The 25,182-nt window shown below is 44.6% G+C and overlaps 1 protein-coding gene across 2 annotated transcripts; it reads left to right on the plus strand.

Annotated features, from left to right (window-relative positions):
* Positions 1-4,153: 4,153 nt before the first annotated feature.
* Positions 4,154-24,015, plus strand: ALDH8A1 (aldehyde dehydrogenase 8 family member A1). Of its 2 annotated transcripts, XM_010965605.3 has the most exons (7): positions 4,154-4,354; positions 7,666-7,813; positions 9,177-9,332; positions 10,823-10,972; positions 15,517-15,773; positions 18,220-18,381; positions 22,809-24,015. In XM_010965605.3, exons 1-7 carry the CDS (start codon positions 4,217-4,219, stop codon positions 23,259-23,261), a joined length of 1,464 nt encoding a protein of 487 aa, XP_010963907.1. In that variant the 5' UTR covers positions 4,154-4,216; the 3' UTR covers positions 23,262-24,015. The 2 variants fall into 2 exon arrangements, with proteins under 2 accessions (XP_010963907.1, XP_010963909.1); XM_010965607.3 differs by lacking the exon at positions 10,823-10,972.
* Positions 24,016-25,182: the final 1,167 nt, after the last annotated feature.

Consider the following 25,182-nt stretch of genomic DNA (forward strand, 5'->3'; position numbering starts at 1 on the left):
TTGAGTTCTCTATCCTCGCTGTGCAGGACCTGGCACTCAATCTGCCTCTGAGGGATGGTGGGGGCAGATCTGGTTGCTGCTAATGTCAGTAAATACACTGCCGCCTGGGGTAAGAATGATATTCCAGGCCTCAGCAGATCGTGCACTGGAAAGCTGGTGGAGCCGGCCAGGAGAACTCAGGAGCAGGGGATACCCAGGGCACAGTAAGGCAAGTAGAACCACCAAGGAGTAGGGCCTCTTCCCCTAGGCCTGGGTGCGGGATTTTATGTCTTCTTAAGGGAAACAGACAAGCAAAATATTGGTCCCCAGTTTAGAGGGAAGGACTTGAAGGCATGTCAGGGCTCAGGTGTGAGGACTGGGGTCAAAGGAGGTGGCCAGACTCTCAGGGAAGCCATGTGCTCTGTCCTCAGTGGCTGGACCTCTCTCCCTCCTCGGCTGAGCTCTGGTTCCTGCAGGTGGGGATCAATGGTTGTGCTGTGGATGGAAAAGAGATGAGGGGACAGAGGGGGAAGGTTGGGGAAAGGACCACTACGTTAAGCAAAAATGGACCAGGTCTTGGCTGTTGTAAGTAGAGCTGCTGAGAACATTGAGGTTCATGGATCTCGTTGAATTAGAGATTGCTCTGGATGTATGCCCAGGATTACTCAGCCATAAAAAAAGAATGAAATAATGCCATTTGCAGCAACATGGGTGGACCTAGGGATACCATACTAAATGAAGTAAACCAGAAAGACAGAAATACCATATAATATCACTTATATGTGAAATCTAAAATTAAAAAAAAAAGACACAAATGAACTTTACAAAACAGAAACAAACTTAGATATAGAAAACAAACTTATAGTTACAAGGGGTAAAGGTGGAGGAGGGATAAACTGGGAGTCTGGGATAAAATGGATGCAGAACACCCCTTCAGTTTTTCAATAAAAGTTTGAAAATCAGAAAGGACCAGGTCAAGCTTGAACAGCAAATGGCACGTCACCCCCACGACGAACGCCGGCGCTGCTGGTGGCGGGGCCCGATCCGGGTGGGGAACCGCTTTCTCATAAACATCAAGGACTGTGTCCAGTTCCCCACCCTCTTCTGCTATTATGTGGCAGAAAGCTCCTTCCTGCCTGTGCCATTTCTTTCTTTAAAAAGATTTCTCTTCGATAGCCCTCTAATTATAGTCTTCTGGATTATTAGGAACTGTATAAAAAGAAATTCTTATCGATCAATCAACATGAGACCCAGTTGCTTCAGTCACATAATCAGGTTATGTTTTCTGTGCAGCTTGGGTGAGGTAAATTTCGGTTAAGTGGCTTGAAGAAAAGAAGGGCGATGCATTATTTTTGAGCATGAAGTGCTGGGGGCAAGGTGGGCTTCTAGGAGGTTCTGAAAGGGCCAAGTGGACTAGGAGCCGGGAGTGGGACAACCGGGGAGGGGCGGAAGGGGACAAAAGTCTTTATGCACCAGTGGTGACTTGTCGACTCTCCGTCCCAAGCTCACTCCTCAGGGCTTCGCTCCGGGGTGCCAGGGCTGGGAGCTGCAAACCGTCTGTCTCACAGACACTTGCCAGCCGGCTTTCAGCTCAGGGGAGGCACTAGGAAGAGCCTGGAAAGAGCGGGAGGAAGACACTGCCTCTCCAGCAACAGCCGGCAGCTCCTGCTCCGGCCCCCGCTGCCCCGGCCCTGCCCGCATCAGCCACACCAGGTGCCTCTGAAGCACCCGCCCCATCTGGGGATGGAGGGCGGCGGGGGCTTCTGGTAGCGCCCCCCTCTTCTTGTTCCCAGTCTCAAAAATGCTCCTTGCTTTTTGCAGCCCCTAATGTCTGGGTTATCTCAGCAGACCTGGGGTGCTCTCTCAGCCTCCAACGTATGTGACCATCTCCTGGTATTAAACCTTGAAACGCCTACCGTGGTTTCGGTTTTCCTGAAGGGACTCTGGCAGTATCTAGCATTGTATTTCCTTGCCCGTGTATACATGTGACCAGATTCTAAAATATATCGGAAGAGCCTTTCCAAAGAGGCACATCAATTGGACCGAAAATCATCAACACAAGATTGAAAAAAAATTAACCCGAAAAAGGAAGTGTTAAGAATTTTAATCTGAGAAAAGAAATTTCACCTTTACACTGTTTCCTGCTTCTTTAGTGGGTGGGGAGAGGGAGCCTCGGGAATCTGGCTCTGTTACATGAGTTATGATTCCAAAGTTTCTGCAGAGGCTTGGAGCTGCAAAGGAGAAAAGGTGGGCAAGTCGGTTCTTTGTTCAGTGGGTCCTCATAGTAGTTTTAAGATCCACAGAGAGAGGGGCCTGGAGCTTCGCTGACTGGCATTGGAGGGATGATTGCTTGCACTGGTGATTGGCGAGCATCTGGAGCTTATCCAGAGAGAGACCACTTAAAGGTGGAAGCAGGAAGGGCCTAAGGGGCCAGCGAATGTCTCGAAATGACCAATAAATCTAGAATATTGACATTTAACATTCGATTACATTTAAAAAAAATCAACTATGTAATGGATTTCAAAACATTGTTATACTCTAGTTGAGTATACTGTAATATTTACAAATTCTGCATGTCCTCTTCTCTGTTTGACGTGATCCAGATCTCACTTGACCATCTCAGATTCTCTCTACAATCATTTCTGCGTATGATAGTCAAGAATAATTTATTTTTCCTTCCCAAGAATATATATGTGTATAATATGTTTTATAATACATGTATTATTTTGTAGTTTGTCAGTTACTTAGTAAAAGACAAGTAGAAATATTTTCCTTTGGCTTCTTATCTACTTTTTTTTTTCCCAGTTTCATTGAAAAATGATAGACATACCTCATTGTATAGGTTTAAGCATGATCAACTAAATTTTAACTATAAAAGTGATGTACTATTACGAGCTCAAGAAATTTAAGACTACATGGCGTAAAAAGAAGAAGAAACCATCCACTCTCCCCTTCGATCCCTCAGTCATATGGGCGTCCAAGGAGATTATATCATATAGATTATTCACCCATTTTCTTTTCCACTTAGCAATATGTCCTTTCAGTGCTTAAATGATACTCTTCATTATGGATGTAACAATGAATTATAATATTTACCAGTTAGTGGACATTTCAGTTGTTTTCAATTTAAAAATTTTTTTAATTTTATTTTTTGGGGGATAATTAGGTATTTATTTATATGGAGGTACTGGGGATTTAACCCAGGACCTCGTGCCTGCTAAGTATGTGCTCTACCACTGAGCTATACCTTCCTCCCCTTGATTGTTCTCAATTTTTTAAATTACCATAAAACATGATACTTTATGCCTTATCTCCTTGCACATAAGCAGGTAATTCTGCAGGAGAGAATCCTGGAGAGGGGGAGAATGCCAGACCCAAGAGAGGCAGGTGTAGAGGTTAACACTGCCAAGCTGTCCTTACTGTGTTCTGTGCACCCTCCCAGCAGCCGAGTAGGAAAGCACATTCTGTCCCACATCTGCAGGTGGAGTGGATGTTTCAGATCTTTGAAAACGTTTTCCAGTCTGCTAGGCAACTTGGACATCTTTGCATCTCACATTCCCAGACTGTCAGAGACGCAGAGCATCCTTTCACACATTCATTAGCTCACTGCGTTCCTGCCAAGGTAAAGGGAAACTGGTGAGTGATGGAAAGAGAGAGGCTGTCTTCAGCCATCTCTGAGGATGAGGGCAGTGATGCATCGAGGAAAAAAGCACATGATTTGGAGACAAACAGATTCAGGTTTACCCTTACTAACTATGCAACTTTGGACAAATTCACCTCTCCGGTGCTGTTTTTTTCTACAAAACAGGAGAAGTAATGACATTTACTCTCTATAGGGTTATTGTGTGGAATAAATGAATAAATTCATGTAAAGGACCTGCCTCAGCGGCCTGGCATTTAATCAGCATTTGAGCAATGAATAGTTTATAGGATGAACCCAGTAAAATGATATACACAGGTGCCTTTTGACCATTTTAAAGGGCTATGAACACATAAGTTGATGTGAGTTTAACATACTAGCATCCATTTCTCATGGTGCACTGGACGGCTGTGAAATATTTGGGAACTCTCTTCGTCAGAGCTGGGAGCCTGGAATATTCTTGGAGAATGTCAAGTCACCTCCCACTTTCACTGATTGGCCAGTGAGGACCTTGGGGCTGGAAATGAGGAGGCCAAGTCAAGAGTCAGGAGAGTTGGGGGAGAACCTCACTGAGCACGGGCAGCTGTGGCCTTCACCATGGCTGCATCGAGGGCACTTCTGACGCTGGAAAACTTCATAGGTGGAAAATTTTTACCTTGTAACTCATACCTAGACTCCTACGATCCCTCTACAGGAGAGGTGTACTGCAGAGTGCCAGACAGCGGAAAAGAAGAGGTGAGTGTATTCACTCGGGGAAGATTGAAATGTACTTAGCCTGTGAGAGACTTAATTTCCTGGGATCAAAGGAGATTGAGAAAAGGCGTAGAATTGTTAAACATCAGCAGAAGGAAGAGTTTAGTTCTAGGAAGGTTTACTTTGTAATTGGGTACTTACCACACACGAAACAAATCTCAGATTTGCAGAAGCAAATCATGGTCTAGGTAGCTTAACACACCATCACTGTTCTCAGACACGACTTAGTGGTTGCCTGGTAAAAAGCATTATTTGTAAGAATTATCAGTGTTACTACATGCTCCCTTTCCTCTACCAAGTGTTGCCTAAATTTGCCATTATATTCAAGGATTCCCCCAAATGTGTTACTTCACTAACACAAACAACATTTAAAAACCCAGGGATTTATTTTAGATTATCCTCTAATAATTCTTCATGTCTTCAAAATACCTAGTAAAGTAAAACCAGTCATTTAAATGGTGAAATGCAGAATCAAATTCCTATACATTTTTGGAGTTACATTTAACACTATCCTTTTTCTTACTCAGAGTACGTAATGGCACCCACATTAAAATTTTTTTCAGTGATGTAGAATTAATATTATTGAGGAATTTTGTAAAATATTTGAGATATATTTGATTAGTCATCATTATTGCACAGAGAATGTAAATGTATTTGGAATGATAAATGTGGCTGATGGATATATACTCATCTAAAGCCTAACAGATTTTAATTTATTTTTTAAGGCACAAAGAACTAGATTATTTAAAAGCTATCTGTAGCCTTCAAATATAAATATTACATGCATTTTTTTTTAAAATAACTAACCTATTATTTCTCTCTTGTTAATAATGTTTTAAATCTGTCTTGCATTAAAAAAAACCTTTAGACTTGTGGATTAAAGTTTGCAAATATTGGCTAATTTGTTGGTTAAACTGTAACCTGAAGTTTTGTTTGCTTCAAATGACCTAGGATAGATGTGGGAAATCCAGCTTTGTATTTTCCAACCCTTCTTGTCTCAGAGTGCTTTCCAGAGTAAAGTTAAAAAAGACAAATATACCAAATTCAGGTGAACTTCTCTGCCGCTCAGGGCTCAGCCCTTTCAGAAGAGAGAATGAGGGATGGAGTTACAGGCTAGGAAAGTAAGAGAGTTTGGATTTCCCAGCAATCCAGCTCTCAAATATTCTGCCTGATCCCCCAAATCCTAGGTTTTTCTGGCTTGAAAAATATGGTTACCATGCAAGCTACATGTCCATTTCTCCAAAAGTCACTCGCAGAGTGTCCTGCTGGTGCTGCCAGCGGGGCTCCCATTCGTTCAGCGTTTGCTTTGTGCTGTGCAGTTGCCAAACAGCTTAATGTGAATTGTCCTAAATCTGGGTCGTAACAACCTAGAGGTAAGACTCTATCATCATCCTTATGTGACAGACCATAGTGTGTTAACACTTTCCTCTCTGACACTTAGATCAGTGATCACTCACACACACACGTAGGCGCACACCTGTGTTGGCACCTGCACTGCAGCCCTGCGGTCATAAGCACAGACTGCAGTCCGACTGCCTGGCTTCAAAGGTCAGCGGCTCCACTCACTCCCTGTGGTCTTGACTTAGAGCTGAACCTCCCTGTGCCTCAGTCTCCTCACCTACAAAATGGGGATAATAATAATACCTACTTCATAATGTCCTGAAGATTAAACAGACCAACATGTGTAGAGTCCCCTGTGTCTAGCAAATAGTAAATGCTACGTATTAGCTTTGCTAATAGTATTATACAATATTATATATTATATAGTATACATGTATTATATATAGTAGATTACTATGTATTCTATATTAAGTGGACATAGGACATGTGACATAAGACAACTTAGAAAATATGACTGGACTTGAGTTTTCCACTTTTCAAAAAGCTCAGTGTTTCGTTGCCAGCTGTAAGAAGATTCGATCTGCGCTGCCCCCTGCAGGAAGGCCCCCTCCTCTCGCTGGCCGGCAGCAGGCATCCTGGGGCTGCAGCTCCTGGTGGAGGTCACCAAAGCCCCCATCCCTTCCTTCATTCTGCCTGCAGGCCCACTTTAGAGATCTAGTTTTTGAGGTGAAACCACCAACTTTCCAGAAATTTATCAGCAGGATGAGAATCATTTTCAACTTCACTTCAGCTCAGCAGAAGGTGACTTTGTTCACATGAAGAAGGAGTGTAGATCAGGCCTGGGGTGAGAGGGCAGCTGAACTGTCAGGTCACGTGATACAGGAAAGTTGTGCTGGCTGCCGGGAGCCTGTGGAAAAGGGCTCTGAGACTGAGCCCGGGCCCTGTGGTGGCAGAAAGCTGGGAGTGATAGTGAACGCTTGTCGTGCACGTGGGAGAGGAGGGGGTGGGACACGGGCCCTGGATTTGCCATCTCTGGGAAAGGCATTTGTTAGACATTGCCTCACAGAGGAGGAAGGCAGCAGACAGCCTGAAAGTCATTCTGTCTGTGTGAACTGGCCTGGCCGATACCTCCCCGTGCATTGTTTCCTTTCAGATTAAGCTCTAAAGGCAGGTCGCCGAGGTATGTGTTCAACCACAGAGGACCTCCTCTCCTACAGAGGCCTCTTCCATCAGGCGGAGCCAGGCCGGGGGCAGGCCAGCTGTGGTCTTGGGAGCCACACAGATCTGGGTTTACGTCCTGATTCTGACACGTGTTAGCTGTGTGACCTCTGGCAAGTGACTTGAGCTCTCTGTGCTTCAGTTTCCTCATCTGTAAAATGGGCATAGCGATACTCATATTATAGAACTTTAAAAGGAATTTAATGAAATAATTTGTATAAAGCATTTAGCACATTCCCTAATATATAAATTAGTCAATAAATAACTAATATGATGAGTCATTTCAAGTGGGAATGACAGTCTGGGATGTGATTTCAAACAAAATTTTAGATTTTATCAGAGATGTCAGGACTGGATTATGGGTTTGGAAATTCTACACACCTTGGCTCAGTTTGCTCTCTCATAGCATATTTTAAAAATTAGACATTTTGAAATGATTTAAAATGTGTATCTGCTAAATTCAATTAACGTCTTTCTTATTACCTGACTGCCACATCCTGGAGAGCTTGGTGGAAATGGAGCATTTTTCTTTGTTTTTTGTGGTGCCCCTGCTTTGCTGATCACATAAACACCACTTTGTGGGTAACTCTGCACTAGGAAGTGTTGAATGTTTGAAGTTAGGCAGAAAAAAAAGTTAAGCAGATACAGATTTGTGGATTCCAGATTCATCCAACCCCTGGGGAGCAAGACTCTTAGGGCTACACTCTCCCCTCTCTCCCATCTGCTGCTCTAAGATCGAAGCCGCGGTGGAAGCAGCCAGAGCAGCTTTTCCAGGCTGGTCGTCCCGGAGCCCCCAGGAGCGCTCACAGGTGCTGCACCGGCTGGCGGATTTGCTGGAACAGTCCCTGGAGGAGCTGGCTCAGGCTGAATCGAAGGACCAAGGTGAGACGCACTCACTCTTCTCGAGAGCCACCTCTGCCGGCCTCCCCGCCTCCCCAACGCTCGCTGTCTCTAGCAGAGCCAGGAGCGTGCTCCTTCTTTCTGGAAAGTTCACTACCTCATCAGAAGCTGGCCATTCATACCCTCCTTCCAGGTTGTCAGTTGATTTCTTGCCTCTTAACCGTACGGCTGGAATGCAGGACACTTGCTTTATGTCTCCCCTCCTGGGCCCACCTGGCTAAGCCACCCACGTGCTTTTCAAGGAAAACCAGCCCAGGCCTCTGCAGGTTGAGGCTGCAGCTGGCCCACTTCTGCCTCATTCTCATGGTCAAGGCAAGTCAAGGCCGAACCCAAGTCCAGGAGGCCGGGATGTCAATACACTGACTGTTTGGTGGAAGAAATGGCAAAGATGTAGAGCAAAGGCAGGGATATGGGACAAGAGGAAGAGTGAGGGCTGCTCTCGCAATCCTCTACCGATTCTAAGCAGAGAGTTTCAAAGCAAAGGTCATTTGAAGAGCAGTCACACAGTCAGTTACTTAGACTTCCAACATGACGGACACTGTTCCACTCCCAACACAATTTGCCAATTTTTTCGACTCCTTCCCAGAAGTCAGGGTGATGGAGTCAATGTCTGTAAATCTTTGTAATGATATCTGTTAGGAAAGGCCAGCATCTTTTAAAGTCATATATAGGTGTGCTGTCAAGAAGCCTAAAGTTGGGAAGCAGTATGGCTCCAAGTCCTTAAGAAGAAAATGCTCCCTGACACTACAGAGTCTCACTGCCTCACTAAAGATAACTAAGGAACAGTCTGGGTAAGCTCCTATCTAGGACGTGCATTGGGCACGTGATGGGTGAGCAAGGACCACATGGCATCCTGGGCCGGGTTCCCATCACCTGTTCTGCCGCGTGTCCATCTTAATGACTCCATCCTACGTTGGAGGGACAATTCATATCACCCTGTGTTTATCAGTGTTTTTTTTTGTGATGTGCAAATATAGCTGTCTTTACATCCATTATTCCAACCCCTCTGTAGCAAATGCAGTGATTTTGAATTGAAAGAGCTGGGGTGGACAGAATGGTAGCATCTGGTGAATACATGACGATGGCTGTGAATTGTTCAGTCCACAAAGCGAAGATTATTTGATTCAACTGTAACCCCCTCAACATCATCTTGCAACCTCATACTTAATTGTTTCATAGTTTTATCCAACCATGATCAACACTCCCTGAGGCCAAGGAACACCCATCCCAGGATTCAAAGAACAGAGGCTACTTCTGTGTGTGTTAGGATATGTGTACGGTAGTGTCTCCACTAAGTTCCAGGTGAAGTACACTGACTGGACCTTCTGTTGTTGGCTTCTTACAGGGAAAACCATTACACTGGCAAAAACCATGGACATTCCCAGGTCTGTACAGAACTTCCGGTTCTTTGCCTCCTCCATCCTGCACCACACGTCGGAGTGCACGCAGATGGACCACCTGGGCTGTCTGCACTACACAGTGCGGGCCCCCGTGGGCATTGGTAGGTGCTGTGCTGTGAAAGCCTGGACCACACTTGCACACAGAGATGCTCGGTCAACTCTATAGAGCTGGTCTAAAGGAGCAGACTAAGAAAAAGAGAAATAGAAATTTCTTCTACTTTATCTGAAACTTAATTGGCCTTAAAAATTGAACTCTAGTTTATTTTCTTTGTGTCAAGTTCCCTACTCATTCCTGGAAAATGGCTCTTGAGAAATCACAGGGGAAAGAATGATACTGAGAGTAAATTCACAAACCAGGACTTTTTTTCCCTTGTAATTTTATCTTTATACATTTTATGTGGATTAAATAAATTAATAAGCATAGAGCACTTAGAACAGTGCCAGGTATGTGGTGAGTAAGCCTTGAGGTGAGGGAAGAGGGAAGATGATTTTACTTCCCTCGTTCATTTCTCTGCCTCCTGACCTTTAGAGGACATATATGTACCTGCCATGCGTCAAGATGTCCACTGGATGTCACTGTTTCCTCTGAGAAATAAACACAAAGCCTACATATTTTACTAGTTACATTTTATGACAGGATAACAGAAAATACATTAAAAGGAAAGAAAATAGGACATTTTTCTACTTTTGATTATTTGAACCCTTCGGAAATGGTATTTTCAAGGCATTATGAAAAGCTCAGACCTCTTCCGAAGAAGTGTGCTAATAACACATCATGCTGCAAAAATAGTCCATTATCCCCTAACAAGCAGATTTTTTTCAGTGGGAAATTTAGTAATATAAAATATGTTAACATTCATAGCTCAGGCTTGAGGGCAGAGTGTAAAATAAGGTGAATCCATTTACTCATAACATGAATCTTATTTTTGCGCCATTTTATGGTCAGAAGCCTGATGGTTTCAGAATATTACATGGAGACACACTGTAGATGTTGGTTCTGCTACTTATCCAGCAAACTTACCTGGTCAGGTTACAGGTGAGAACTTGGAGAGAATTTTTTTACTAAAAAATACTCTGGCTAGCTAAAACAGATCTCACAGCCTCAGAACCTATTTGCTTTTACTTTACAAATAACTCTAAACAGCTTGAGATTTTATGTCTCAATCCACAAGAGTTTAAAAACAGAGATGAAGACATTTAGAAGAAATAGTGGTGGACTGTTTAATAATGAGAAGGGTTGTTTACACAATGTAAAGATCAGTCTGTAAATCTCAAAACTGATCACTTTCTGGAACTGTTTGGGGACCAGCAACAGCCTTTTAGTCCCAGAACTTATACTGCTATCATTCGTAAATATAATTGTAAGTCATCAAGAAAGGGGTAAACGCCATTGATTGTAACTTTAAAAGGTACAGATGCTTGTAATACATTTTAGAGTTGTTTCCCTGAAGTTGGCTACAAGTTTGGGGTTTGGGAAGAGTCAGCTGAAGTTTCGTGTAGCATAAGGAGATTTTGATGAAGAAACCCCACCTGGCACGTCTGCTTGGAGGGGCATGTCATTGCTGGCAGTGCTTCCCTTCTCCTCTGTTAGCGGGTCTGATCAGTCCCTGGAATTTGCCACTCTACTTGCTGACCTGGAAGATCGCCCCGGCGATCGCTGCTGGCAACACTGTGATAGCCAAGCCCAGCGAGCTGACTTCAGTGACCACGTGGATGATGTGTAGACTCCTGGAGAAAGCAGGTAATAGGTGTCAGGGTTTGGCGGGGGCACAGGATTGGCTTTGGGGCTGTATGTTTGGTAGGCTTCAGACACTTAAGGTCACTCATTGACATTTGAACCGTTTTTTTTTTTAAGTTTTTTTTTTTTTAACTTATTTTTTGGGGGTAGATAATAAGGTTTATTTATTTAAAAAATGTTTTTAATGGAGGTACTGGGGATGGAACTAATGCTTGCTAATTAAGCACTCTACACTGAGCTATACCCCATCCCCCTTGAAAAGTTGTTTTGGATAAAAGTATGCTCACCAGCAAAACAGATTCCAGGGACACCATTGGTTTCTGTCTCCTTGATCCTTTTCTAAGAAATCTCCTTCATCTGTGGGGTTCACCACCACTGCTTCCTTTATCCATCCCCAGAACTGAGCTACTGCAGGACAGTTCCTCCCTGCAGGGGGCTCCATAGGCAGTACCATGAGCACAGGATAGCAGTGCAGGAACCGGCTTAACGAGCTGATCAGATCCGACACCAGCCTGCTCCAGAGAGTGTCTTCAACATCAATCTTATGATTGAACCACAAGTAAATCTTGATGAAAAGAAGACTATTGCTGGGTGCCCCGCTGGTTTGCCCAGCTACAGAATACCATTGAAACAGCCCATTTTCAAGAGAATGGAATACACATAGCTCCATTTTCCCTAAGTTTGGAACCACTGCCAGTGGTTATACTACGCTGTTGTACAGTGGCTGCTTGTCTTTCTTCTGCTGACGGTGGAATGGCCACAGCCAGGGCGTATTCCCAGTTTCCTTCTGGAGTGTTCAGCTGACACTGCACCAAGGTTGTAAGGTAGCGGGCAGGAGGCTCCACCTTGTAACCTATGAGGAAGCCCCTCATTGCTAGATCCTCAGCCCCTGTCTCTGCCCAGCCTGGGTGGGGATGATGGGCAGGTGATGGGGGACAGGCTATCTTCCTGGCTCCGTCCATCTCTGCCTTGCTGGCTTCCTTCAAGCCCACTGAGGAAGCCTCCGGGCTCACTCAGAACCGCAGACAGGGTGGTTGGTAAGAGTGCGTCTCTCTCCCTGGATGCCTTTTCTCTCAAAGCAAAAACATACATGTTGGCTTCCAGGAAAGCTGAACCCATTCTTTATCCAGGGTTTAGATGACATCTTAAATCATTCCTGTTTAGGGAGAGCATTGGGCCTGTGACCCTACCTTAGCCGCCCACCCCCTTGTGTCCCACGGAGGAGTGAGGCCTCCCAGCCGAGGTCTTTGGGATGATGTCGATGGATGCCCTAGGCCTCTGGACGGTGGAGGATATGAACTGGCCTACCCTCTTGAGTCCCAGAATGTGCCACCCTCCCTTATAGCAGTGATCACGTCTAGTCCACTCTTTGCCAAGTTGAATCTCTAGTATCTGCGAAGGCCCAGGGCATCTCTTCCCTGCCTGTTGACAGCAGGTTCCCTGGTGTGAGAAAGAAGCAGGCTTACGCTCAGCCTTGATGGATCCCATGTCAGGGAAGATGCACAAGGGGGTGGGGAGGGCACCACAGAGCCGTGTTCCAGAGACCTTCTCTTTTCTAACTGCTCTCCCCTTACACATAACCCGGAATCTGGTCTGCGTGAGAGCTCTATGTTTCTGTTTATTTACACAGCATTGCTCTTATTTCTTATGAATGAATAAATTTATTAGGCCAAGATGGTCCCTCCCTCCCTGGGCTGGCTTTGCCAAACTTTCCTGCACTGAGAATCACTGAGAGTGTGATGGTCAAATTGCACATGATTTAAACCCTCAGTTTCTCCACTGGGATTGGGCGGGGGTGGTGGTGTGTGGATCACATCTACACAGCCCTGCTTTAGAGCACTGTAAGGGAAACTTTTAATAGTGTCAGGAAAGAAAGCTAAAACAACTTGCTAATGCATAATGGATATTTCAAAAGTCAGTTCCTTTAGTCCTGAGTGTTCATGCAGTCTTAGCCGATGAACTTCTTTTGAAATAAAATCATTTAAGATTTATTTAAGCACACCATGAATACCTCTTGGGCAGTTCTAGAATATTTGTTTCTTTCTTGGAGGCACCAAATGTTTGCCCTCATTCCTGGAGTGTCCACTGATGGCAGGTTTCTTCCTATTAATTTTTGTTCTGCTCTATTTAAGCTTAACATTCTCCTTGTTGCCACATGGCCACATCCTGGCATTGGAGCCACCTCCTTCCCTTTGCTGCCTCTTAGCCACCTCCTCTGAGTTCTCCCCGATTGTTATCTGTCAATTAAACTGTCTTCCTTCTCTTATAAGCAGAACCTCTTTAAGGGCAGAGGGTGAATGTCTCTAGAAAAAGTCCATTAACATCTGTATCAAATGGCAAAATGGTACTGGGAAATACTGGCCAGTAGATAGCTCTTAAATTAACAGCCGGGCTCAAGGAAACACAATCAAAATGTTAATTCCATTGTGTGGAAGACACTGCCTGCTGCAACAAGCTCATTTTGCTAGGGTGATAAATATGAGGTGTTTCTATGTTTCCTCTCACCCTTTGTTAAAATGGTGCTGTAAACATTAGAAATGATTGGAGCCATTTTTTGCCAGGATTTTTTGTCAGGATTTATAAAGTCCAATGGTCCACGTTCTCTGGGCCCCCAATCCCCTGCTTAAAAAGATGCATGACCCATCCTGCAAATAATGGGAAACTTGTTCTTGTTTCTCCCCTCATCAATGGCTGGGAGGGTCTTTTCCCCGAGCCTCTTCTTTGCCCCAACCCAGATGCCAGCTGCTCTCACACGGTGCCTGGCCCTGGGCCTGCCCTCCTCTGGCAATGACCTGTGTCCAGGACCCACCTAAGCGGGATTTCAGCAAGTGTGTGCTCTGAGTGCAGAGGTGGGGCTCTGCTAGACACCTTTCTCCTTAGGTGCTCACCTGAGTGGGCCCTCAAGGTGATCGGGCTGAGGCTCTGCTCAGTGGGAAGCTCTTCTGGATGATAGCGGATCATCAATGAGAACTTACTACTTACACCTTAAAAATGTATTCTTGAAGAGATGATTTGAATCTAAGAGAGTATGTTTCCTTTGAGAAGAGAGTGTCTAACCTGGAGCAAGGGAAACTAGGAGCAGGGAAGTGATTACTTTCCAAACCAGAGGATTTCTGCACCTACTCCAGCTCAAGCCTGAAGAAGCAGAGGGAGTAAACTCAGCTACCTCCAGGCAAATCCTAAGAGCTTCCTGGTCACGACACAACTGCACACAGATTTTTTTCTGAACATGTAAATCTTCCCAGAGTCAAGAACCTTTTCTTCTTCTTCTTTCTTTTTTATAGGATTGTTTATTACTGCTGATTTTTTTCTGTTTTTTTTCTTTTGGGGGGGTGTAATTAGTTTTATTTATTTACTTTTTTAATGAAGTTACTGGGGATTGAACCCAGGATCTTGTGCGTGCTAAACATGCACTCTATCACTAAGCTATACCCTCCCCCAAGAACCTTTTCTTAACTGAAAATGTACACCAAGCATTCATTCATTCATTGATTTAACAATGACTTATTAACCTACACCCAGTTTTGCCTTTTACTGGTTGTTGCTTAAACTTGCTTTGCTTCAGTTTTCTGATAGGTGAAGTGAGGATGTTACTATTTGGGAAATCTGAAGGGTGTAACCCAGTTACAGCAATGTCTGACCCACAGTAAGCACCTAATAAATGTGAGCATTTACTGGTGTTTATTCTTTAACATTTTTATTTTTATTTTTTATTCTCCTTAAAATTATTGTAATAGCATATATATACATATGTAGCATTATATCTTCTTTTTCCATTCATTTATTTTAAATGTGACGCATTAGTTTTTTTAAACTGATACTCATTCTATAAGGCAAAGTAGGCGGTGGCACGGGGGATACCACGGAGGCAGAACACAGATCCCACTTCTGCCCTCAGCTAGCTACCTCCTAGTTGTCGGTAGGTAATGAGCAAGTAAATCCATAAAACATGTAAATGGATACGTGCAGATTGAGAGCAGTAGGGTTTGTGATAGAAAAGATTGGGACCCCTATTTGGGGTGTTCTTGGTCAGTCAGTCCTAAAGGGTAATGGTGCATCCATCTCTTGGGTAACAGGACCTTCAACTCAAATCTCACCTTCCTGGGGGAGCCCTCCGTCATGCCCTGGGGCCCGGTAGTCAGCCTCTTCTCTGGCTTCTGCAGCATTTACACTCCCCTCTTCTTAACATTTGCACACTGAACTGTGATCCCTGGACGCCAGCTCAGAGCAGGGCTCTCCTCCCTCACAGGGTCTGACCTGCCTGGGGATATGGCTGCATCCTCTTGAAGCCTAGTTAATACCCTGGAATGAATTATGTAGAATAGTCAACCCCCAGTTTTCTAGGGCAAAGCGCCTGGAGAAATCCCACCCAGGTGCACTATAGGCAGAGGTGATGCTGTAGTCTTTGCTCTTAAGCCAGAGAGAGCCATCCATATTGACCCTCAACCCCATTCAAGCTATTGGACTTTGAAGAGGAATCTCCATGTGGCCTGAAGTCTTTAACACACTGAGCAGAATGACTGTAACTGATGCTGCTTCCCATGCAGGTGTTCCAGCAGGCGTGGTCAACATTGTGTTTGGAACAGGGCCCCAGGTGGGTGAAGCCTTGGTGTCCCATCCGGAGGTGCCCCTCATCTCCTTCACGGGGAGCCAGCCCACAGCCGAGCGCATCATGCAGCTGAGTGCTCCCCACTGCAAGAAGCTCTCGCTGGAGCTGGGGGGCAAGAATCCTGCCCTCATCTTTGAAGACGCCAACCTGGAAGAGTGCATTCCCACCACCGTCAGGTCCAGCTTTGCCAACCAGGTAGTGCTCTGGTTTTTTTTTTTCCCTTTGTTTATTTGTTTCAACTCTGTAGTTGACATAGTGCTGTCAAGCTGCATCTGTTGCACCACAGTGCAAAGCCAGCGGGGAAGCAGGTCAATGTCACTGAAGGGAGACTTGTTACACTGTGTTATTCCATTGACTAGCTGGTCAATCCTTTTTTTTTAAAAGAGAGAAATTTCTGTCTTATTTTTCTTTTCTTTTCTTTTTTCCTCCGGCTTTTTAAATTTTTTAATTTTTTGGTGGGGGGGGATTGGGTTTGTTTGTTTGTTCGTTTGTTTATTTTAATAGAGATACTGGGGATCGAACCCAGGACCCTGTGCATGCTAAGCATGTGCTCTGCCACTGAGCTCTACCCTCCCCGCTATCTGTTCAATCTTAATGCAGTTGGAGGTCTTGCAGCATCACAGCTCCTGTTCAGCGAGCTCCTTTTCCTGAGTTACACAACTTTTATCAGGTACCAGCCCTGGGCCAAATGATTGCTTTTTTGCTTCTCTAAGCTTCTCCGTTCCTTTATTTACAGTTTTCTTAATCTTTTCTTGCTAAATGTCCTAGCTCCAAGAAACCTTATTCTCTTCCCCAAAGAATGCATCCCCAGTGCATTCTTACTTAGAAATAAACACCTGAGCCAATCTCAGCAGGTTTCTTACCTTAGAGTCATAGACAAGCCTCAGGGCAATCTTCACATCTCTTGAAATTGTGTAACATGTTTTTTCTGGGGCCCGTAATTTTCCTCAGATTCTTCAAGGCCATGCCACCCCAAAGGGTCAAGGACACTGGATCAGACATTCTAGACTGTTGCAGCATCACAGCTCCTGTTCAGCAAGCCTCATAAGGGGGGCAACTGTGGCTGCTTCCATGCAGCACTTTGTCTTCAACACCAGGATAGTGTCTGGGACGGAGCAGGGTGCATAAGTATGGGATGGTTTTCTCCAAAGGGTATGTGCTTTACAAATTTTAGCAGAGAACAAAGGCTTGAGCCAAGAGTTAGAGAGATGTGTGGAAGGAGACATATATTTACCTAACTTAAATAAGATGCATACCTTTCAGACCCGCATTCCTTTATCTGTAAAATCATGGAAGTAATAATAATGATGCCTTCCAATAGGGATTTTGTGAGTGTAGAATGAAAAACATTCTTTACAATGATTATTTCATGATCATGTTTCTTTCACAGTAATTCCTAAAGAAAGTAGCTTAGAAATATATCTATATCTGTATCTATCTATCTGTCTGTCTATCTATCTAAATATATACATACAGAGAGATTTTCCTGGATCAATAAGCCAATTTTAAATTTTAGAAAATAAACAACAATTTTTATGATACTATTGCTTTAATCATCAAAATAAACCAGTATTGAAGTGAACAATTAAATCAGGCAGGGAAGAGACTACCATCTGCTCTGCGGCTCAGGCCAAAAGTCTGGGACACATCCTTGCTCTTACCTTCTCTTTTCCTTACACCTCAATAACCTGTCAACAGGTCCTGTTGGTTCTGTCTTTAAAATATACCCGAATCTCATCACTCCTCCAGAGCATCTATGTCAGTTTCCTTATGCTTTGGGGGTCCCATGACCCTGTAAGAATCTCTTGACCTTGGTGGACTCCTATCTTTATTTTCATCTCCATCAGTCCTGCCCTGATCCAAGCCACCTCCACTTACCTGGACGTCTGGAAAGCTCTCAGCTCTCCTCTGTTCTCACTCCTGTTTTCTCCAGTTCTATTCTCCACACAGCTACTAGAATGATCATTTAAAAATGTAAATTCAGTCACATCATTTTGCTTCTGAAAGCCTCCCGCGATCCTTTCATGATACTGAGGATAAAATGCAAGCTTCTTGTGAGACTGTGAGATGCTGTGTGATGTTGCCTTGTATTCTTCACATCCTGCCTTCATCTCCTACATCCCTGTGAGCCATGTCCCTGCCTCCACCGCCCCTCTCCACCCACCTCACCTGGCTGCCTTTCCTCACAGACTCCAAGCTCATTCCCGCGGCAGGTCCTCTGTACTTACTGCTCAGAATCGTCTTCTCCAGATCTTTGTCCATCTAGCTCCTTCGTGTCTATCAAGGGTCAATTCAAATACCCCTGTTCACAAGGGCCTTCCGGAGCTCCCTTTAATAAAAGAGAGTAAAAGCTGCGCCCTCCATTAGGTCTCTATTCTTATCTTCTGCTTGGTTTTCTTGTATTGCTCTGGCCGCAACCTGAAGTTGTATTATACACTGAGCTATACTTGTGCTATTTATTGCTTGTCTTCCCCACAAGACAGTGTGTTGCATGTGGTGAAACTGCCTCTGGTTTACCACTGGCCCCCATTGTTTAGACCAGTAATGATACACGACAGGCACTCGGAAGTGCAGGGTGACCTCTCCATGAAGAAGGGAGTCCTCTTGTCTTGTCATCGTTCTCACGTGTCATTCTTGGCAGGGAGAAATCTGTCTCTGCACCAGCAGGATCTTTGTCCAGAAGAGCATCTATAATGAATTTTTAAAGAGGTTTGTGGAAGCTACCAGAATGTGGAAAGTTGGCGTTCCCTCCGACCCATCGGCCAACATGGGCGCTCTGATCAGTAAAGCTCATTTGGAGAAAGTAAGTAAACCCCTGCATGTAAGTGACAGAAAGAGTTCTTATTTGGAGAGAAGCTCAGAGCCAGGCATAGCAGCATCCATGCTTTGAAATACTGTTCATGACTACCCTATTAAAAAAAATATGACCTGTGGGAAATTGTCTCTGGATACAGACTCTGAAAGTGTTAGAGAGAAATACAAAATGCAGTCCAGGTTAAAGCAGCGTCTACATGAAATGGACTGGAGACGTCAGCATGGAGATACCACTAGTAAAACGAGGAAGGCTGCGTTCAAAGTACAAAGCTCAGCTGATGAAAATGACGTGGACCTGGGGGAGAGAGTATAGGTCAGTGGCAGAGCGCATGCTTAGCATACACAAGGTCCTGGGTTCAATCCCCAGTAGCTCCATTAAGAAATAAATAAATAAACCTAATTACCTCCCACCACCAAAGAAAAAAAGAGAAAGAAAGAAAGAAAAACAAGTGAACTGAGAGTGGCGGGGATTTCCGTAGGTAAATGTTCCCAGTCAGTTCCCAGACAGTAAGGTTCCATCTCTGGCTTACAGCAGGTGGGATTCTGGAAGCACGAACACACACAATTCAAACTACGTGGTCTTGAGTTGGTGGGGTGACTAGTGGAGGCCTCTGAGGGAGATGCTGTTGATGTTCTCTGGGTGGTTTACAGAATTTAGGTCTTTAGGGTCATTTTAATTCATTGCCTGATGTGACTCCCATTATGAGTCATAGAATTTTGGAGTTAGAAGGACCTCTTGTTCAGCTGCAGTGACTAAGACCCACCAAGGATAATGGAAACATGCCCCCATCAGTTAGCCAATGAAAGATACAGCCTTCAATCAGGTTTGAAGAACTCTGACAGTGCACAGACTTGGCAGATTTACTGCATTTTCACTTTGACCTTCGCTATATTGTGAAGCACAGATGCCTGTAGGTGGGGTGGTGTAGCTGCTTGCTGGTCTCTTATTTCTCCTGTTTTCTCAGTGACAGAGGCAGCAGGGTGAGGAGGCGAGGTGGTGCTGAAGGTTTCAGGAAGGAGGAGAAGGTATGCGATCGTCTTGCAGGAGATCAGGAGAGAGAACGGACTTTGATGTGACTGTGTTGTTGGCAGGGCAGCTCCAAGGGCTCACCTGAGGCTTGAGGTCATTTATTTAAAGTGAGGCTGACTGGCACTGCTGTGCTTTCCTCTGGTCAAATTCACTGGCAAGATTGCAGACGCACAGGCAGCAGCCCCCAGAGCGCTCACGGGGGACCTGTGGTTCTGGATGTCCTCTGCCTGGAGCGAGGCATCACCATGTGCAGGAAGCTCCCTTGTCCCCTCTCGTCCGGCTGTTTCTAGACACCAGGCCTCCATGTCTACCTGCCCCCATATGCCGATAAATAGTGAAAAATAAATTCTGCACATTCCCAAATACTTCCTTTGTAGCAAAGTTAACTTCCCAGAAGCATAGTCCAGTAAGCTCGGGGCATGGTGCCATCTCAGGTCCCCTCTGCAATTCACCACTCAGCCAAGACTCAAAGTTCTCTTCATCCGCTCAGCAGAGAAACTATTTTCCTATCATAGGCACTGTCATAATAGCTATTTGCTATCCAGTGAGGGGAGATGTATTAGTGAGGCAAATCAAAACGTTTGACTTTTCTGTATCAGCTGAATGATTTGGATCCCCTGTATGCGTGTGCACATGGGTACACACACACACACACACACACACACACACACACACAGTCTTGTGTGTGTGAGAGAGCTCTGGGCTTGTAAGGAAGCCCTGGGTGTCTCTGCCCTTTGAGAGGGAGCCAATGGAAGCGGCTAGAGAAGGCTACGTGTGTCCTTTCCAGGCTGTGACTCTTTTCAGCTCTGTGTGTCAAACCTTGATCTGGGATCAAGGAGGCAGTGGACATGCTCCACTGGCAGTCATCCTTCCTCGCCTCTCACCAGAAAGCTTTGGGGGCTGCAAGCCAAGGAAGGGCCGGCTGCCACCTTTGCATTCCAACTCTCTTCTTCTGTATCTTCTCCAGATCAAATTAGCCACACAGAGTCTTTGTGTCCCTCCTACTTCTGTGTGCTTGTCACGACAGATGGTGATGCAGTGACAGAAGAATCCAATGAGAGAGTGCAGAAGCTGTTCTGTCATGGCAAAGGGCTCCCAGGTGGAGGTGTGACTTCCCGGGCTCCCAGGGACTGCGGGGGAGGCACGGGAAATTACCTGTTTCACAGGGTTGCTTTTGGTCTTCTTTTTACTCTCCTGAATCCTTCCCACTTGAGTGTCTGGAGAATCTGGCTCCAGGCCAGTCTTCCCAAAGATGCTAGAGAGAGAGGATTCTCAAGCGTTTCCAAGGAGGCTGGAGGAAACCCAGAGGAAGTTCACGGGTATATCCCCCAATAAGGCAGGGCTTCAGGCCGAAGGTCCAGTCTTGTAGTCTTTTGTCCTCCCCTGTCAGGTATAAAAACTGACATACCAGGGAGGGGGGCATCCCTGAAGTCTCCTAGCTCGTGTCTGATCTTGCATTACATCACCATCTTCACCATCATCATCATTGTCACCGTCAACAAAACAACACCGCTGACCTTCGGAAGACTTACTATATGTCAGTAGTACAGGAAGTAGTTTGCATATATTATTTCATTTAATCGTCTCAAGACCCTGTGAATAGGTGGCCCAGTCAATCCCATCTTTCTGATGAGGAAACTGAGGAATAGAGCATTTAAAGTCTCTGCTGGTAAGTGGAGGATCTGGGATTTGAGCAGTGCTGAGCTCCCGAGCCCACTCTTCGAACTTCTATGCTTTGATTTTATGGTCAAAACGACTAAGGACTAACGACACTCTGCTCTCTTCTCCTAAGAAAAGGTTTTATAAGAATCTTTCACTGAATTTTATGGCATGTTCCCAGTCGCAAGGTTGTTCTCTAGAGCTGCAAGTGTAGATAGAATTGTCATGTCATCCCTAGAAAATAAATTCAGTGTAGTGTGAGTCACCTTATACGTTCAATAATTTGGTAAGTTCACAATTTGAAAACTAACACTTTCTTTCATATTTTATTATGCTAAGAGCTTCCAGAGATAATCATGTAATTTTGCCTAAACGTGATCATCCACAGCCAGAGCGCCCCTTGTGCTATTTGAATCACTGATAAAAGTCCCAGCTCTGCATCCGGGAGACTCACCTGCACTTGCCGTGTTCACACAGGATGCTGCCTCCGGCATCTTTTAATTAATGTTGGTGGGTTGTTTCAAAAGGAGCAAGACTGTAGGGGAAAGAGAAGTCCCAATCCATTGGAGGCTCTACCCACAAACTAGACCGGGGCTTTGAGATGATTGTGTGTACAGGAGGAGGAGGAATAGTGGAGTGGAATGGAAAGCGGTCCCAAATGTTCTATTTTTTCAAACATCTTTGACTTCGTGGTGTATGAAGTGTTCTACAAATTGAAGCAAAATTAATAACAAAACATTACCTTTTAATTTTTACATGGCCAACATATAGCTCTACCCTGACTAGAGTTTCACAATGGAGTACTACCCTAATACTGGGGTAGGATAGATGATAAAGGATATAAGTAGGATTCCAAAACATCATTCCAAAATTTACCCTGCCTTTGATGTATTACTTGACTGTTGTTTTACACTTTTAATTTGGGGGAAGACTTTTCTACTTCTTTTATGCTTGTAATGCTCCTCAAGGGTGGAATAATGTATTATTGTGACTTCAACATTTCCAAACATAAATATATATACCATTATTGTGAGTCATTTCTATAATCATTATTAATGAACCTCTATCATTATCTCTGAGCCACTGAGTCGACTCATTGCATAATTTATTTCCCATTATTATGAGCTTTACTATATTACTTAGACATGTTTTTCCCAATATAATCAGTAAATGAGACAAGAAATTAGAAATTATTTGTTTTGGAGGCTCAGTTATTGAAGGGCGTCCTGGCCTTTCACTAAGTCTCATACACCGTTCGGCTTCCTATTTTCTGCAATGGATGTAGCCTCCCCAAAAGTGAGAGAACATTTTGTGTATTTAACAGATATCCGAGTGTGAATCCTAGCTCTCCTGTTTATTAGCTATATGAACCATCTACTCTTTTTTGAGGCTCAATTATTCAACAGCAAATTGGAGATAATAATACATAGCTAATAGAGTTCTGAGCAAATTCAACGAGAATGTGTAAAAAGTGCCTGGCACTTAGTCATGAAATAAATGAAAGACTTTCCTCCCCTTACGCATGAGGACTGAATACCCAGCTAAGTGCCCAAAGCACTTCTGTCCTCAGGCTCAGCATCTGACTGAAAATAGAATCAAGCTTAGATTTGTTTTGGGAAGGGCAATGACCTTTTACATCTCCCTTAGATGCTTCAGAAATACTGTATTTTCTCTGCTTGGTGTGAAGACAAATGATAAGATGCTACTATGTTTTTTTATCCACTCAGGTCAGAAGTTACATCAAGAGAGCTCGCATGGAAGGGGCCCAAATTCTGTGCGGTGAGGGAGTGGATAATTTGAACCTCCCCCCCAGGAACCAGACAGGGTATTTCATGCTTCCCACGGTGATAACAGACATTAAGGACGAGTCCTGCTGCATGAAGGAAGAGATATTTGGTCCAGTGACGTGTGTTGTCCCCTTTGATAGCGAAGAGGAAGTGATTCAAAGAGCCAACAGCGTTAAATACGGGCTGGCCGCGACGGTGTGGTCAAGCAACGTGGGGCGTGTCCACCGGGTGGCAAAGAGGTTACAGGCAGGCTTGGTCTGGACAAACTGCTGGCTCATCAGAGAGCTGAACCTGCCTTTCGGGGGGATGAAGAGTTCTGGGGTGGGCAGAGAAGGAGTCAAAGACTCTTACGAATTCTTTACTGAAATCAAAACCATCACGGTTAAACACTGACCTTGGCCAATGCACAAGCTGTTACAGTTGATGCCTGGCTGCAGAGAATCAGTCGTCCAATGCGGTGAACAGAAATCCTGGCATAAACTCCAGCCACATCTTGACTCAGCAGAAGCTTATCTCTCTAGCTTATCTCCGTAGTTAGTAGTTTTACCCGCAGGTGAAGAGAGACTGTCTCTCTTCAATGAGGATGCAAAGAGGAGAAGACTTCAGAATAGGAAGGCACAACAAGGAATCCAAGCAAACAGCAGGCTCTTCCTAGGCTGTGTTTTCATACTATTTTTTCCATCATTTTGATTCAATTCTTGGAAATTCACATTTCCAAGATAACCACAATTTTTTTTTTCATTTGCAAGTATATGGTTAAAAAAAATCTACGAATCACTATAATTTCCTACTTTGGAGAGATTGTCAAGATGATCTCCCTCTCCATCAGCCACTATAGCTAATTGGTAATTGAAGAGGCTGCACCTCCTTATCCAAGGGGCCCATGAATGTTGACGATAAATGTTATGTGAATTTGTCGGAGAAGATATTTATGGTAGGTCCTACTGAATAACTCTGTATAAGGACAAATTAAAATAAAATAGCTACCACTTTTGGAGGAAACTTAGAACAAGGAGAGCTTGATCTAGTCCTACTGTGGAGTCTAATCAATTCTAATTCTTCATGTATGCATCTCATGAAACTTAAAATTTACTAACCCTAAAGGAAGCAATAAATGTTAAGCAATTTTAGTAACCAGTATGACATACACCCTCTTCATGAGTTGTCCTTTATTCTTCCTTATCTTCACCCTCTTAGGAGCATGGACTTTTTACCAAGTAACAGTGGTATTTCTAGCACTTTTTTTCCCTGAATCTCCCAATGATCAAAGGAGAAATCTGAGGTTTATAGAGATTAAGTAGCAAGCTCAAGGTCATAAAAATGGTGTGGGGGCAGAGGAAGGATTTAAATCCAGGGCTCTCAGACTCCACACTCCACAATCTCTGACCATTCCACACTTGCCTTGGGTTATGCTTCAGAAGTGAAGTCCTTAGGGTTCATGGACCACATTACATTGGGTCTCCCCTCTGTATCTCCTTCTGTTTTGCCTCTCCCCTCCTCTGTCCTGCCTCACTCCACCCAGCCATGCAACCCAATCCATGCAGCCAGGAACACCTCTAATACAGCCCTTTCCACACGAACTGAAATGACCTGTTTGCATGTCTCACTTCCTGATGGGACAGGAGTTGATGAAGTCCAGGGCAGGTGTTACTCTTCTTTGAAGTCTTGGTTCACAGCACAGTGCCTGGGCACAGAAGGTGCTCAAAATGAGTTCTGGGATGGAACAAAGTCCTCCTGGGGCTCCGGGGTATTTGTTGCATGGTGTACAGATGGGGCTGGTTCAGGGTGTGCAGAATAATCTTTATAATTTTGTGTAGGATTTGACATATGTTGGCTGGTTTACAAATGCTGAAAAATATTTCCCTTTGAGATCAAGTGATGGTGTCAGGTCATACCTGGCTCTTAGCTTCTACCTCCTCTCCCCTCTCCTTTCCTCGCTCTCCCTCTTCCCTAGCTGAGGTCCCTTGACTTCGACCAGTTAAGTCTAGGAGCAGTTCTGAGTGTCCGCAGGAAGAATTTCAGTAGCTCCAGTCTCTAATAATCTGCATCCTCACTCTTGTATTGGTCTGGCCTGACCTCATCCTTATTTCTAAGACCTAAGCCCTATCCTGATTCCAAATTCTGGCAACGGAACCTCTTAGCTCCCTGTGCCTGAATACCATCTCCCACCGCACTGGTTTTCTGCATAAGAGACTGCTCCTTCTGGGACTTGGAGCCTGCCCTCCTCTGGTCACTTCTCATCTGGGCCCTGGATCCCGCCTTATGGAAGGGCCTGCTGCCTGCTGGCAGACATTCTGGATGCCATCTCCCTGCT

Source organism: Camelus bactrianus, chromosome 8, assembly GCF_048773025.1.
Source record: "Camelus bactrianus isolate YW-2024 breed Bactrian camel chromosome 8, ASM4877302v1, whole genome shotgun sequence".
NCBI lineage: Eukaryota > Metazoa > Chordata > Mammalia > Artiodactyla > Camelidae > Camelus > Camelus bactrianus.

Coding starts and splice junctions, on each gene's coding strand:
- ALDH8A1 (XM_010965605.3), top strand. CDS start 4,217: ATGGCTGCATCGAGGGCACTTCTGACGCTGGAAAACTTCATAGGTGGA. Junction 10,973..15,516: donor TAGACTCCTGGAGAAAGCAG/GTAATAGGTGTC, acceptor CTTCCCATGCAG/GTGTTCCAGCAGGCGTGGTC. Junction 15,774..18,219: donor GGTCCAGCTTTGCCAACCAG/GTAGTGCTCTGG, acceptor CATTCTTGGCAG/GGAGAAATCTGTCTCTGCAC.